The sequence below is a fragment of the Mastomys coucha genome, unplaced genomic scaffold, assembly GCF_008632895.1.
Source record: "Mastomys coucha isolate ucsf_1 unplaced genomic scaffold, UCSF_Mcou_1 pScaffold21, whole genome shotgun sequence".
Taxonomy (NCBI): Eukaryota; Metazoa; Chordata; class Mammalia; order Rodentia; family Muridae; genus Mastomys; species Mastomys coucha.
In genome coordinates, this window is record NW_022196904.1 from 71,516,232 (window position 1) to 71,531,644 (window position 15,413).

Here is a 15,413-nt window from a genome sequence, read left to right on the forward strand (position 1 = left end):
AAAAGATACGAGTACCACTAAGGAGGGAGAGAGGAGGCTGCCTATATCCCCCACAGAAGAACCCAAACCAGTCAGCAAACACCAAGTGGAGACTTGAGCGTGAGTGCATGAATTCAACCCTAGGCCCCATACAGGAGAAGGGAGGGAGGGAAGGAGACAACCAACCAACTAGAGAAATATTCACAGCTTACTGAGGGTTTCAGCCCACTGCCTCCTTCTAAAGAACCTGATCTCCACTGTCCCTCCATCTAGGTGATTTCAATTTCTGTCTGGCTCAGATCATTCTGCAGGAATAGATGAGTATTTAAAGAGTGATTGTTTGTTCTTTTAATACTCTTGTGTGTCTGAGGCATGACAATGACCTCCTGTGCTAAAAAGCAGAAAGACCAATTCTTTCCAATCCTGTAGTCACTAGCCATTCTGAGCGTATTGAGAATGGGATTCCCAGAGTCAGTTGTGACAGGTGGCTCTTTGACTTGTGCAGTGACCTCGGCAGCCACCCTTCCAGGGGGAGACCAATCTCCTGCATGGGAAACTGGCTCTCAGCAAAACCTCTGCCCTTCCTAGCAGGTGGAAGGTAAAAAGGCTCTTCAAGTCACTGATGGCTTCAGATACCAGGACCAGGAGACCAGGACCTCGGCCAAGGCTCTACTGCCCAGGATGAGAAATTCTTCTATCATCAGAATTCTTCCTCAAGGGACTGGCATGTGCCTGACATGTGTCACAATTCATATCCTGATAGATCAGGAGACATGAGGACTGACAGTCTCCACTGCCTGGGACTCAAATGATTCATACTGGGGACAACCTACTGTTTAAAAAAAAAAAAAAAGTACTATACTAAAACTTAAGTTGAGATGCAATCCATACCCTGATTAGTGAGGCCACCTTTGACTCAGTGGAAGCTTTAAGATGTGACTGAGTCAGGAGGGCTCCGGATGAGTAGATTAATGGACTGAGAGCGGATGTCTCTTGTGTGTGTCCCTCTCACCCTCTCACTATGTGACACCATGTGCCACCTTGGACCATCCAGCTTCCAGGACTGTGAGAAGAATAAACTTATTCTTTACAAATTACCCAGTCTATTATTATCTGGTTGTAGCCACAGAAAACAGATCAAGACAAGACTTTATAATAGGCATCTCAGGTGGAGTGACATGGGCTCTGGGCACTCAGTTCCTATCTAAGTTCTGGGCCTTTTTTTTTTTTTTTTTTTTTTTTTTTTTTTTTTTTTTTTTTTTTTTTTTTTTTTTTTTTTTGACTGAGTTTCAGTGTGTGTCATGGCTGTCCTGGAACTCACTGTGTACACCAGGCTGGCCTCAAACTTACAGAGGTCTACCTGCCTCTGCCTCCCAAGTGCTGGGATTAAAGGCATGCACCATCACCAGCACCACCTGGTCTTTCAAGTTCTTTGTAAGCCTGGCTTCTACCTGTTGAGGCCTCATGGTGATCCTTCACTCTCCTCTGAGCCTGATCTTCCCAACTTCTGCAAGTAGGAGAGGTCTCCAGAGCCTACGCAGTATTCATGGCTCCTGCCTGGCCCCACTTCTCCCAGTTCCAGTGAGGCCCAGACCCCACGCAGACCTCTGACCTTTAGGCCACGTTGGAAAGTAGAGATGGACAGTAGAGCCAGGTCTTGCTGCTCCTCAGCATATCGGACCAGGTACACATAGACGAGCTTCTTCACCTAGGGGAGAAAAGGGGTCTTGGCAGGTTCCCAACAGGGGGAGGGACCTTCTCCTCCAGGATGCCATCACCACCTCTCTGTACAGCTGTGGTCCATGGGGTCAGGTTCTTCCATCAGAAGGCAGCAGCCTTGAGTGTGTTCCCAGTCCTCAAGCCTGATCCACATCCAGTTCAGGGACACAAAGACAGTGTCTTCCAGGTCAGGGACAGTTTGAACAGGTCAGGCCCCAAGGGTTGAGTCCTTGCCTTCTTTGCTCTGGGCCCCACTTGAGTTTAGTCCTGGGTTACGATTGGAGATTGTTGTTGGATGTGCTTACCTCAATGTTCTTACAGGCCACGTTCTTCACCACTGCAGGGAACAGGTCCGAGGCATTCTTCCCCCGGGCGATCATCTGGGTGTTGGGTCAAATGGGGAAAGGAGGAAGAGGAGGAAGCACGCTGATGACAACAAGGCCCTATATCCACCCAGGGTCACTGTTCTTGGACACCCAGACCTAGAGCCCATGGGAAGCCTCTCTTACTGCCACAATCCTCTTCATGGCTTCCAGCTTGAGGGAGTCCTTGTTGGTGTCCAACATCTCTTTCAGGTCATCATGCCTGGGGGGTGGGGGGTACAGAAGGTCAGATGAGGAAAGAGGAAGGGGCATGAATCACCAGGGTCCAGCTAGGAATCAGAACAAGTCCAGTTTAGAGAGGGACCAGAGCTGGGGGTAAGGGTGGGGAGTGGAAATGGGCAAACTACAGATTAGGGTTTCAGGAGGAATATGTTGGCCAGCCACTATTATAGGTTGGATTATGTTCTCCGGCCGAAAGAAGGAAGTTGAAGTCCTAATCCCCCACCCCTTAGAATTCTTGGAAACAGATTTGTCAAGTATGTGGGCAGGGCACAGATCAGCTGGTAAAGTGTTTTCCCAATAAGCATAAGGGCTGGGGTTCAAGCCCCAGCACCCACACAAAGCCTGCGTGAGATGGAAATTGCCTGTAATCCCAGCCCTGGGGAAGTGAACACAGGAAGGTCCCTGGGGCTCACTGGCCTGTCAGCCTAGGCTAAAGTGTGAGCCTCAGGTCCCAGTGAGAGACTCTGTCTGAGAAAAGTCAGGTGGATGATGCCTAAGGAATGACACCCAACGGTGACCTCCAAACACACACACACACACACACACACTCACCCCTGAGTTTCTTGCCAGGCAGTGGTGGTGCATGCCTTTAATCACAGCACTTGGGAGGCAGAGGCAGGTGGATTTCTGAGTTCGAGGCCAGCCTGGTCTGCAGAGTGAGTTCCAGGACACCCAAGGCTACACAGAGAAACCCTGTCTCAAAAATAAAATTAAATTAAATTAAAAAATTTAAAAATAAAGATGTTTCTTGATGTAATGGCATATATGCCCATAAACCCAGTATAAAGTGAACATATTAAGATATGAACAAATTAAAATATATTTACTACATTTCAACTACCAAACATCACAGAGTAGCCTGGCCTATCTTCAATGTACCCAGAAGTCTTGTATTAGCTGATTGATGGGCACAGCATCAAAATATCACACTGCACATTGATAGCCTGGGAAAGGAACAACACTTTTTTCCCATTTTTATGGAATGCACACTACTTTCTCTGCACCATAAAGTTAAAAACTCACAGGATGGACCATCATTAATTAGGGAGTACCTGCACTAAAGTTAAATGAAGCTATTCCATGGGTGGGTGGCTCCCTTGTCCAATATATCTCCCGGTTTGTTTGTTAGTTCAATTTGAGACAGATCTTGATCTACAGCCCAAGCTGGGCTCCTTCCTCAGCCTGATGATTCTCTGGTCTCAGCTCCGGGAGTACTAAGATTACTAGCATGCATCATCCCACTCAGATCTTCTGGTGATCCCACTCAAAGCGACAGAGTCACAAAGAGAACACTGTAAAGACATAGGACTGAAGATTTTCTTCTGTAAGCCAAGAAGCATCGATGATTGCCACCAAGCCAATGGGATTTGGAAAGGATTCCTCTCTGGGTTTCTCAGCGCACATGACCTTGCTAAAACCGTGACTTCTGGCCTTCCGAACTGTGAGACAGAATGTTTCTATTCTAGGGTCTGGGGTCAGAGGCTTGCTTAGCTTCATAAAGTCCCAGGTTTGATCTCGACATATCTCAGGCATGGTGGCATGTCCCATTGCTCAGGAATAGGAGGCAGGAGGATCAGGAGACCCTGTCCCCAGAAAAGAAACCCAGCTTGTGGTTTTTTGTTTGTTTGTTTTGCTTTGTTTTTTGTTTCTTTACATCAACCATTAAAAACTAGGATAGCTAGTCAGGATAGCACACACCTTTAACCCACACTCAGGAGGGGAGGCAAATGGATCATTCATTATGAGTTCCAGAGCAGCCATGGCTATATAGTGAGACCCTATCTCAAAAACTAAGCCAAAGAACAAAAATGTCAGAGAGCCAGGGACAAAGGGCCAAGGGTGCATGTATGAGACTAACAGAAAAGTGAGGAGAGACAGGAGCACCAAGTAACCCATGTCCCAAGAACTCTGGGAAGTGTCCTTAGCTTTCATGTGCACATGCGCACGCACACACTCATGAGCACTTATATAAGCCCAAGTAAATAAACATACATAAATAGAAACTGATTTTTCCGAAAAGATTTTTTGACAGAAAACAAAGTAGAAAGGGGATGCTTTCCAGAACACAAAGGCCCTTCAGCTGGCAGACGACAAACAGAAGAAAGCATCCAGCCCTGCTCATATTAACTCAAAATGCCTTGGCCTGGGTGGATGTCCCCAAGACTAGAACATTTCTGGCGCTCTCAAAGCAAAGAGCATAAGACAACCACTGGAATTGTAGCTATTTCTTAAGAAATAGTCCTTCCTGAAGGCAGACTCCTTGAGACTCAGGAAGGAAATAAAATGTTTCAGATCAGAAAATAAAACAAGACTTGTCAGGTCCCTCCCCAAAGTTACATATCTTGGAGAGGAGACTTCCACAGGCCAAAGTTTGGAGGGAGCCCCAGGATGCTGCTTCTGTGAGCCGTCAACCATGCTGGCTTTTCAGTGACGAAGCCACCTCAGTCCCAGTCGCCCATACCTATACTCCTGGAACTCCCTGGTTCACTGAGCTGGACTTAGGTAGATCTGTTTCTTTGGTGCCATATTTGGGGTGCCGTATCATATATCTATTCACGTCACTCCAGGAAAAGTCACACAGCACCCCCAAACACTGACTCAGTGACTCAGAGCTGTTGCCCTGAGGGGAGGACAGACACACAGACTATTTGGATGGGCTTTGGCACTACTGAGAGTCTTGGAAGCTGGAAGCTTGGAAGCTGACAGAGATGGGCAGCAACTTTGCCAGTGTGTAAGTGTACACTGCTATACCCCTCCAAATATACACTTCATGATTAATTAACAGTCAAGTACTTCTCACATGGATTGCACACACTTCCAGCCCTGTGGATATGCCTATACCCATACTCTACACGCATCCCTCCTAGACACAAAAAAATCATATACAAGAGATTTTAGTCACAAATCCCAGAGAAACACACAAACTCACAGAAATATACATGAACGATACAGCAACCTGACATAGAAACATTCTCGACTCACAAAGCCCCAGACATTTCACTTACATACCTATGATATATATATATGTATACAACATATATACATATATATATGCCATAAGCAACCTCTCCATACTCTCTAGCATCATCCACAGACATTCACACCACACACAGGCCCCTTACAGTAACATACCACAGCCATATCTAATACATATACAATCATAATAAATTTGGTCACTTAAGACTCATTCTCCTGCTGGGCAGTGGTGGCGCACGCCTTTACTCCCAGCACTTGGGAGGCAGAGGCAGGCGGATTTCTGAGTTCGAGGCCAGCCTGGTCTACAGAGTGAGTTCCAGGACAGCCAGGGCTATACAGAGAAATCCTGTCTCAAAAAAAAAAAAAAAAAGACTCATTCTCCAAATGGCTAGGGGTTCCAAGGCATATGAGCAAGTCCTGAGGGCCCAACCTGGGGGGGAGGGGGCGGGGTAGGGCAGTGGCATGCAGTAGACAGAGCAGGCTCAGATGCCTACAACTCTGTACTCCCTAGAAGCTGCCCCACACCAGGATGTCATTGCCACACCTAAAATGTCTCAGGCTCCTGTCAAATGCACACCCCAGATCATCCAGCCCACAAAATTACTAATGTGTTTCAGGAGCTGGGTATAAAAAAACAGAGCAGACAGAACAGATCTTCAAATGCCCACAATCCAGACTAGACCTCTTGGGGGTGAGATGGCCTTTGCCCCTTTCCCTTCTGGGGAGAGATGGACCTCACCCCTCTGTTGTTCCCCCTCCTCCCACTGGCTTCAAGTTCCTAGGAGGCAGAGAGAGGGAGAGGTACACACCACTGCCCTGAGGTCATGAAATATTCATCTCCCAGTCATATCCCTTTACCTTTCCACTCCTTCCAACCTGATCCCTGACCTACTCTGGATTAGCAGACTTTCCTGATGGTGGCTAGAGTCCCCAGGTGTGTCACAGATAACCTTACGATCAAACACCTCCCCAGTGGCCACTGGGCTCCCTCCCCAGTTACAGTCTACCACCCAGACAGACTGGCCAAACTTGGACTATGGGTTTTTTTATTTTTTCTGTCCCCATACTCTATCCTGAGACCACTCCGGACAGGGTTCATGAGGGAGAGAACAGTAAAGGTATGCTTTACAACCTCCCTCCCCTCAGAGTTTCCAGGGAGCTAGGCTCCTTATATTCCTTGGTCACGCTTTTCAGCCTTCAGGTGTCCTGTAACCTCCACCTGCAGCCCCCAAGCCTGAACACCGAACACCTAGTGCCCCTCTATCTGAGGAGATAAAACATAAAATGTCTGGGCTATAACAGTAGCAACTACCCATTCCCTGACCTTCTCAAGGGAGAGATGGGATTGTCCCTCTGTACCTTAGTGGCTGGCTCTGGGTCTGGCCTTGGCCAACCTCAGGACTAGGTTCTTCTATCAATGTTTCTGGAGCTGTGTCTTCCTCAGGAGCCTGCAGCCACCGAAGTTCCTCAGGCTTCAATGCCTGGTACCAAGGTGGGGGCCCACCGTCAGGGCCTAGCACAGGACTGGAGGCCTCCTCCTGATCGGCTCCTCTGGCCCCTGGCCTTACTACAGTCCCTGGGAGCTGTAGGAATCGCTGCATCTGGCATCAGGTCCTGCTCCAGGGGAGTACAGAGCTGGGACTGCTTGCCACTGCCCACTGCCAGCAGAAGGCCCCACCCTGAAACTCAGTAACAGGACACTGGCCTCCTGGGAGGATCTGGTTTCCTCTTCTGTGCTCAGAAGCAAAGCCACAGGAGGTACAGATGGCTGTGGAGAGGGCCTGAGCCCACTCCAGGCTAAGGTAAGTTCAGGGGAAGAGGTTTGTTGTTGTTTTGTTTTGTTTTGTTGTTTTTTCACTCCAAATCTCATAACCATAATGAATGCTAAATTTTCCAGAACTGTGTTCCCAATTCCCAATTCCCTAGAAATCTCATATATTTCCCCTAACCCCCACTCCCTCCCCTATTCATTCTGACCCAGCCTCTTGATCCTCATCAGTCCTTCCAAAGCCAGGATGTGGAGTTAGTCTTGACTCTCAGTTTATAGGATATTGAATCATCTAAAAGACAAACCAGTAGGCTGGCCTGTGAGGGGGTATTTAGGTTGGTCTAAGGGAAGTGGGAAGACCCACCGTAAGCGTGGGCAGCAGCACCCGATGAGCTGGGCACCCCGACTGAATAAAAAGGAGAAAGTGGGAGCCCTAGAGATGGCTCAATGATTGAGTTCTGGCTGCTCTTCCAGAGGACCTGGTTCAATTCTCAGCACCCACATGGCAGCTCACAACAACCTCTTCTTCTGGCCTCTATAGGCACAGGTACAATTCGGTGCTCAGACATGCATGAAAGCAAATCACCCATGCACATAAAGTAAAAATAATAAATTTAAAAAAAAAGAAGTACAGCAGACTCAGAGAGAGAGAGAGAGAAAGAGAGAGAGAGAGAGAAAGAGAGAGAGAGGCAACATGAAGCCCCATCCTCCTGGCTTCATGACTGAAGATGACATGGACCCAGGCTTCCTCAAACTCTTGCTATCATGTTTCCTACCATAATGGAAATCCTCAAACTAGGAGCCAAAATAAACCCTTACTTAAATTGTTTCTGTCAGATATTTGATCAAACAATAGGAAAGTAAGCTCTTAAGCCCCCTTTGCCACCCCTACTCTGGTCAGGACACCATAAACATTTTCTACTTAGCACCTCTTTGCAGTTTTTTTACACAACTCCATGTTTACAGATATATAGAACAGGTATACAAATCAAGCATTTGTTGACAATAAATCAAAAAGAAATTTATTTTAAAACAATTCTTGGGGACTGGAGAAATGACTCAGCAATTAAGAGTATTTGAATAAAGGACTTGAGTTCAAGTCAGGTGGTGGTGGTGCATGCCCTTAATCCCTCCTAACACTCAGGAGGCAGAGGCAGGTGTATCTCTCTGAGTTTGATGCCAGACTGGTTTACAGAAAGAGTTCCAGGACAGCCATGGCTGCACAGAGAAACCTTGTCTCAAAAAACCAAAAAACTAGTTCAGTGAGAGACCCTTCACCAAAGGAGCAAGGCAGAGAGTGACATAAAAGGATATCCTCCTGTAGTCGGATGGCATGCCCACCTGATCATACGTGTGCACATACACCATACACATATACTTCACGCACATATGCACACTCATACATGCATATAAAAATAACAAAAAGTTACCAAAAACAGTTATTTAGTACACATATAATTTCACCACTCAGGACTAAAGCAAATTTGCATAGTAAGGTGTTTGTGTAACATTATAACCTAAAGATATACTAATCTGATACATGCTGAAGAATGATGTAGGACAATATTAAGCCTTTATTTCTGTAATTAAACCATTACGTTTCCCTAAGAGCAGATTTTGTATGTACAGTTGAAAGTGCGTCAGTTCATAGTATGTCAGTCTCCAGGGATCATATCTGGTGTGCACTAAGGTGTGTCAGGCAGTGTCGGTGTTTGGCATGATGGAATCACGGTTGCAAAGTGCAGCTGTTATTCCGTTAGACTCACAGCAACAGTAAAGTCACAGTATGCACCGTAAGTCAGAAACCAGAATTCTATTATGTGTTTGATTTTCATTAATTCTTCATTTTTGTGTGTTTGGTATCCTTTAGTATTGCCAACCTTTTTGTGAATACTGCATTCAGTTAACAGACCCAATGGGGACCCACAGTTTAAGCAGCTTAGATTTAGGCCATCCCCATGCCCAGCCAGTCAACTCTAACATCTCCTTCCCTGTCTCTTGTTCAACCCAGAGCACTTTCAGTCTAGTCAGTCCAGCCTAAGATCCTTCTGACAACAAATCTGGTGGCAGCACCCGCTTAGAGCCATCATTCATTCTAGTGACTTGCCGGGTCTAGCCACTGCATGCTGACGTCAGAAGAACCTACACTGTTGCTTTCCTTAGTCCTCTGGGATGTAGGAAATAGAAATGAAATATTTGTTTACTTATTTATTTGTAACCCTGACTTGTAAGTGAAACGTTCATTTGTTTGTAGCCTTGGCTGTCCTAGAACTTGCTGTGTAGACCAGGCTGGTCTTGAACTCAAATCTGTTTGCCTCTTCCTCCAAGTGCTGGGATTAAAGGTGAGCACCACCACACCCAGCTGTACATCTTTTATGCCAATGGAGTTTTTATTATGTTACATAGAGTCAGAAAAGTCTCCATTCCTTTGTCTCAGGTGGACTCTTCCCAGTAGAGGCCTATCAGCTGTAGGGGCTGTGAATTCTGGACAGGCTCCCAGCCTAACATTTGTCTAAGATCAAAGTATGTGCTCACAGCCGCATCCTGTTCTCAAAAGTTGCACTTTGCTTATCAGTTGCCCAACTTTTAAAGGTTTGTTGCTGTTCTCCACTGATTGAGCATGTGAGGCCTAGCACTGACCATGCAGTGTGAGGAACAGGACCACCCTGTTGTTAGTAATAAAAATCCAGTGGAACCCCCACTAGGGACACCTGCCTGCTTGAATCACCCTTCTGCAGAAGTACATTCGCTTGTCCCTTGTGCTTTGGATTGTGTGGTCATTTCCCTGAGACCCCAGGCCCATTTCTAACATGAGTACTTTCCTTCCTGAAATGCAATGCGTCTTGCACTTCCCATCCTGACCCTTGAATTGTCAGGGCTTCATTTGTGCTCCCTGTTGAAGCAAGCTGTTGGCTCCTGTTCACTACTTTGTTACTGTGACTAGCAGGTCCACAGGCCTTTAATAAATATGCTATTGAATTTATGAGCAAATACATGAATAAGTCAAAGGTAAGATTCAAACCAAGTAGGGCTGAATCATAGGACAATGTGGGGGTTGGGGGGCAGGAGTGAGAATGAGGTGGAAGATGGAGAAATTAATTTGCAGGAGGAGCCAGTTTCTCAGTCTACATCCAGGCTGGTTTCCTGGAATGGACCACGATCAAATTCCAGTTTACCAATTCAGACCCCTCCCCTACAGAATTGGTTTTGGGGGTTTTGTTTTGGTTTCTCTTTGAGCCAGCGAATAAAAGGCTGCAAAGAGTAGATACTTCGTCGCAGCCGTCCCTTAAGAACCCCACCTGGCTGGCCCCTCCCCCACCAGCCTCGGGTCCCCCGCCCCCTCGTAGCTAAAGGCGAAGTAGCTGGGGATGCAGGAACCCCGCGGAGCTCGCAGGGCGGGTCCCGGTCTGCAGGGCCGCAGCCTCGAGGGCGCTGTCCATGGTGCCCCAGCGCCAGCCGCACCCATTCGGAGTTCGCTAGCTCACCGCTTGTAGTCCGAGGAGAAGATACCACCGCTCGCCGGGTCGTGGCCATATTCCGGCTCCCCGGGGCCGGCTGAGCCGCCCTTGTCTTCGCTGTAGGCGGGAGCGGCCGACATGGATCTGCGCGGAAGGGTGGCTAAGCGGCCGGGTTGGGCTTGGGCCGAGGAAGGGGATGCACGCCTAGCTCTGCGGAGCTGCAATCTGCGCAGCGGAGGCAGCGCGCAGATTCAGCAATCAGGGCCGAGAGCTAAGGTTCTTAAAGGGACCGGCACCACCCTTGTACTGCGGGGTTGGGGTGAGTGGCCAGGGGAAAGAGGAATAGCGCCTGCCCCGCCCCAATCTCTCAGAACTCCCTGGCACCCGTGTCTTCACACTGCAAGCATCTAAAGGTCTCTCACATTGAGCAAGGCTGCTGGGCTGATGACTGTGTAGTCTTTGGAGGGATGTGGATCTCCGGCCACCGCGCTCCTGATCACCTGACCTCCACGGGCCCGCCCACCCATGCAGTGAAGGAGGAGGGCTTGGGGGGGGGGGGGGGGGGGGGGGGGGGGGACACTGAAAGAAGGTCATACTCGCAGGCCTGGGTTCGAACATCAATCAGTCTTGGAGATTTAGGGGTGGGTGACAACCTTTTTCACTCGGACTGAGGATAACCTGCTTACTGGGAATCTTAGCAACTTCCTGGAAGAAGTGGAATTCAAGAGCAGGCTGACTCAGGAAGCGAGTGCTAAGGGAATTTGGGGAGCAGAGCAATTCCAGGTGGAGTAAAGAGAACCTTTAACATTCTAATTACGTTTGGGAAAATATTTTAATGATCCTTTCTGAAACTTCTTGGCCCATTCAGAAGGACTCAAGGTCACATTAATCCCTGGTTAGGTTCCTGTCCGTTGGCATCTAGGAGAGAAGGAAGACCGAACAGATTGAGTTAGGGTCTGGTGTAATTGCCAGGTCTCCAGGACTTTGTGGTTTGTCAAGCTTAGCTCCAAAGACCTAAGGAAAGAAGGAAAGATGGTAGCTAGGTCTGGATTAGAGAGAGCACCCTGAGCTAGGTGCACGTGAGTTGCTTATCTTTGGGCTAGAGTTTTGGACATGAGGCTGAGCTATGGGGAACTCCTGGCCAGGCTTAGAGAACAGAAGAATTCCCAAGGACTGAGTCTGGATTTGTAGACTAGAATCCCCAATTCTCTAAGATCAGAATTGGTGAACTGTTTGGAAAAGGGTGGAACTGAAAAACTCGGGCTTTGGGTCAATAGAAAGTTCTACTGAAAAAAGAAGGATGGAGTTGAACCAGTCCCTGAGTTGGAGATTGGTCATATTCAGTAAATATATCTGCCCAGGATCTAAGAAGAGGAGCCTGAGGTCTACCTGGCAAAGACAGCACCAAAGGATTTCAAAGTGTGTGACTTCAACAAATAGGTACACCTATTTGTTTCTGGGGATTGCCAGAGTAAAGAGCTTAAGAGGAAAGGAACTTGGTCTGGTTGCAGTGGAGAGGGGAATGTGTGCTGGTAGAAGAAAGGCACTTACTGAGTCCATGCCCAACAGGTTCAGTGCAAAGTGCACGCAGTTGCTGCTAGCAGGATGGTAGGGAGGAGGATCATTGTACATAGCTTCTCGAACTCGGCTCTCCAGCACCCTAGGGTCAACACCACCGCGTCTGCGTAGCACACGCCAGAGCTGTCGGGAGCGCTGCAGAGCTCGGTGTCCCTGTTTACACACGACACCCTCACAGTAACCCAGAAGCGTTTGTATTCCACTGTGGTTGGAGGTCCTGCCTGTAGGGATAGCAGGCCCAAAATCAGAGCAAAATCAGAGCCAATCAGAGCTAGCTTCAGTGCGACTCAGTAATCTGCCCCAGCATTTCCTCAAATTGAAGCCCCACACCCTGGCTGCCCAACCCTCTCTCCCCCATCTTCAAAGACCTACACCTTTGTCCCAGTTTTTGTCCCAGCACAGCTTGCTCACAAGTGGCCAAATTTCTTTTGCTCACCCTCAAAATGTATGATCTCTCCATGGCCGCAATAAACGCCCACATGGGCCCCGCACCACTGTGCCTTAGGGGTCCTCAACTTGAACAGGAACAGGTCTCCAGGCTGAGGCTCGCAGTTCTCTAACTCCACCTCCTGGAAGTGCTGACCCATGAGTGCCTCAGAGAAGAAGAACTGAAAGGTACTAGATGCCCCTAAGAGAGTCTAAGAGAAGAAACATGGCTGACTACAGGGTGTGTGCACAGACACAACTGGGTCATTCTATTCATCACAAATGGTAGAGCTGGCTTGGGGTTGGGCCCTAGGCAAAAAGTCTTCGCTGCTTTATACCCACCTCTCTGTCCTTATGGGACTACAGAGGCCTGGAAATCACAGATACACACTGCCTTGAGCCACCCACCCACTAGGGACGCCATAGTGTCCAGCAATTGGGACCTCCTCCCCAACCCATAGTTACCCACTTATTCCCATTCCTTTCACTCTCCCTCCCCCTGCTCCAATCTCCTTCCTTGTCAGTAGTCCATGTTACCATTTCTACAAGCAACATTGCCTTCTGGGGGCCAGCTGGTACCTGGGTTGAGAAGAAGTACTGAAGAAACAGGAAAAGTGAAGTCAGGTTGGGCCAAGGCTGATCTCTCCCAAGTCCAATAACCTCATTAGCAAACATGCATTTGTTTGCTCCTTGTTACAATTCTCAAGATCAGTCAAATATTCTTATTTGTCAGGAGGAAATTGAAGTACATCAACTCTTGCTAATCTGTGTCCACATGACCATCAGGGTCCCATATAATAAATACCATCGCCTTTTTTTTCTATATTGAACTGAAAAATCCAGTTTAGTTTCCTGTCTTTTCTGGGAATAGAGGGTGATTTCACTGCCTGGGTTATATCTAAGCTTTGGTTTCAGAGATAGTGGGGATAGACTGACAGAGAGACAGAGACAGAAACAGAGAGAGGGGGAGGGAGAGAAAGAGAAGAAGAGGCAGATAGAGTGAAGGAGAGTGAAGGTAAGACCTAGAAGCAACAAGTGACCATGACCATGACCCCAGGGCTCTGGGTATCTGTGTATTCTTGTGTCCTTTGGTCAGAAGTCATCTACCTAACATCTAACAAATAGGGACAGTACTTCTTTACTCCCAGCTTCCCTCTCATCCTGTACCCACCGAGTCAAGCAAAAGTCACAGCTATGGAAGCCTGTGGACTGTCCTAGCCCCTGCTGCCACCCTGCCTGAGGAAGAGACAAGATGAGCCAAGGACTTCTGCTCCATTTACCTGGGATGTGAAGCTCATCTAGGGAGAGAGAAACCAGCCATTACCACCTGCTGCTTCATCTCCGTTCTCCCTCCTCTGGTAGCTCAATATCTGCTTAAGTCTGCACTAGATGGCTGGTCACAGATTGGGAGACCTATGCCACCTCTCCATATGGGACATCAAAAAGTCCCTCTGTCTCTGTCTCTCTGACTCTGTCTCTCTCTGTGTGTCCCCCTCCCTCCCTCCCTGCCTTCCTTCTTCCCACCCTCCTTCCTTCATCTTCCTCATCTGTGAACTGAGAACAATAAGGTTGGAGAGCTGGGCATCATTGTGAAGCTCTAAGAGCTCTTTGTGTTTAATCAAGGCCAGAGGGCAGGGTTTGTTTATCTAAGGTCTGGCTGGCTCCCGAACTTGCACATTTGCCTGTGCATGCACATTTGGGGAGGGCTGGGGAGAATACATCTTTCTCAGCTCAGAGGAGAAGAACAATGGGTCCCAAAGGCTGGTGGCCTCCCTGTGACCCCTGCCTCAGAGATCAGAGGGAATCAATCATTCAACTGGAAAGTCCAGACACTCCCTCATATTTCCCATTGGGGTTGGGGGTGCAGGAATGAAGGCATTCTGGGTGCTATGCCTATGCCTTGCACCTTCAAACAGGAAGCCAGATCCATGGCTGGTGTTCCACCAGTAATGATAATAATGTGTATTGCCAAAAGCTGTATGAAGACCCCAGTGAACTCTAATAACAGTGTCCTGTAAATTCTAGTGTCTTTCTCATTCAGAAGAAGGGGGAAGTGGGGCTTGGGGAGGTCATTAAAGTTACATGAAAAAGTTGTAAACCAGTATTCAAACTGAGGCAATCTGACTAAACTAGCTTATAGGACTTTAAGTGCTGGAGACTTTCTCGAAAGGCATAGGGAACTCCTGCCTCCAACTCCCAGCACCAGGAAGTATTGACCCTGTTTTCTTCCTTAAGAAAGAAGCATTTAGCATTCTTTTAGTCAAGTAGTAAAAGGAAAGAGAGCAACACCCTGCAGCCATCAGAGCATAAGAGACAAGCATCCCATTTCCACCGCCCAAGGCCTGACAACACTGCCCACTCTGTCGGGAATACTTGCTTGGAAATAGGAGCCTTTCCTTCTCTCACCTTGGCTATCAGAAACACAGCAATGGTAGAAGTGTTCCTGTGACTGGACCCCCTTGGGATTACTGCTCCCAGCCAGGCTCCTGCACCTAAAACAAGTGGAAGTCTAATTTGTCCTTCCCCTTCTGGAGGCTCTAGTCTCAGTGATCCCACCCTAACCTTAGCCCTTAATGCAAGCAGCTTACCTTGCAGTGACCACTCCGTTGTGAGACGGTTTGTCTTCTGTGGCCTGAAGAAAGAGAGCAAGTTGGCCATGGATCTGGCAGATAAAGAGGCTAACCAGGAAGTCCTGGGGCCAGATTCATCAGTGCCCAAGCCAATCTGACAGAAACAACCACAGTTTGGATATGACCCTGGGGGCAGGCAAGAAGCCAGAGCCTGAGAGCTGGGGTCCAGGTAGGTAAATGGTGCCTCTCTCCCCTCCTCCCACCTTTCAACATCTGATATCTGATATGAAGACTGCCTGTTTGTCTCAGCACCATTTCCTCACTTTTCCCTGGC

General features: G+C 48.1%; 2 protein-coding genes across 5 annotated transcripts in view; both read right to left on the reverse strand.

Moving 5' to 3' along the window:
• Ap3b2 (adaptor related protein complex 3 subunit beta 2) overlaps positions 1-11,000 on the reverse strand; it is a 32,788-nt gene extending 21,788 nt beyond the window's left edge. Inside the window, exons 1-5 of one of the 2 annotated variants that reach the window (XM_031387179.1) lie at positions 10,928-11,000; positions 10,533-10,649; positions 2,208-2,283; positions 2,004-2,078; positions 1,592-1,687 (exon numbers count right to left, since the gene is read on the reverse strand). In XM_031387179.1, coding sequence (XP_031243039.1) covers positions 1,592-1,687; positions 2,004-2,078; positions 2,208-2,283; positions 10,533-10,645 — 360 coding nt within the window. In that variant the 5' untranslated portion in view covers positions 10,646-10,649; positions 10,928-11,000. Of the gene's footprint in view, positions 1-1,591; positions 1,688-2,003; positions 2,079-2,207; positions 2,284-10,532 lie in introns of both variants that reach the window. The other variant, XM_031387180.1, reaches the window with a different exon arrangement.
• A 321-nt stretch (positions 11,001-11,321) lies between these two features.
• LOC116100607 lies at positions 11,322-15,202 on the reverse strand. 3 transcript variants are annotated; one of them, XM_031384355.1, is made up of 6 exons: positions 15,098-15,202; positions 13,790-13,807; positions 13,089-13,106; positions 12,520-12,721; positions 12,057-12,186; positions 11,322-11,423 (listed from the first exon to the last, which is right to left on the reverse strand). In XM_031384355.1, the coding sequence occupies exons 2-5, from the start codon at positions 13,805-13,807 to the stop codon at positions 12,077-12,079; spliced, it is 348 nt and encodes a 115-aa protein (XP_031240215.1). In that variant the 5' UTR covers positions 15,098-15,202; the 3' UTR covers positions 11,322-11,423; positions 12,057-12,076. The 3 variants fall into 3 exon arrangements, with proteins under 3 accessions (XP_031240215.1, XP_031240213.1, XP_031240214.1); XM_031384353.1 differs by having other exon boundaries at positions 12,057-12,304; XM_031384354.1 differs by lacking the exon at positions 13,089-13,106 and having other exon boundaries at positions 12,057-12,304.
• Between the last annotated feature and the right edge of the window lie 211 nt (positions 15,203-15,413).

Bases quoted from the DNA above. Each gene is read 5' to 3' on its own strand.
- LOC116100607 (XM_031384353.1), bottom strand. The intron at 12,305-12,519 runs GTGAGCAAAAGA...CTATCCCTACAG, and splicing joins AGAGATCATACATTTTGAGG to GCAGGACCTCCAACCACAGT. The intron at 11,424-12,056 runs GTAAGTGCCTTT...CTTCTCTCCTAG, and splicing joins ACCTGTTGGGCATGGACTCA to ATGCCAACGGACAGGAACCT.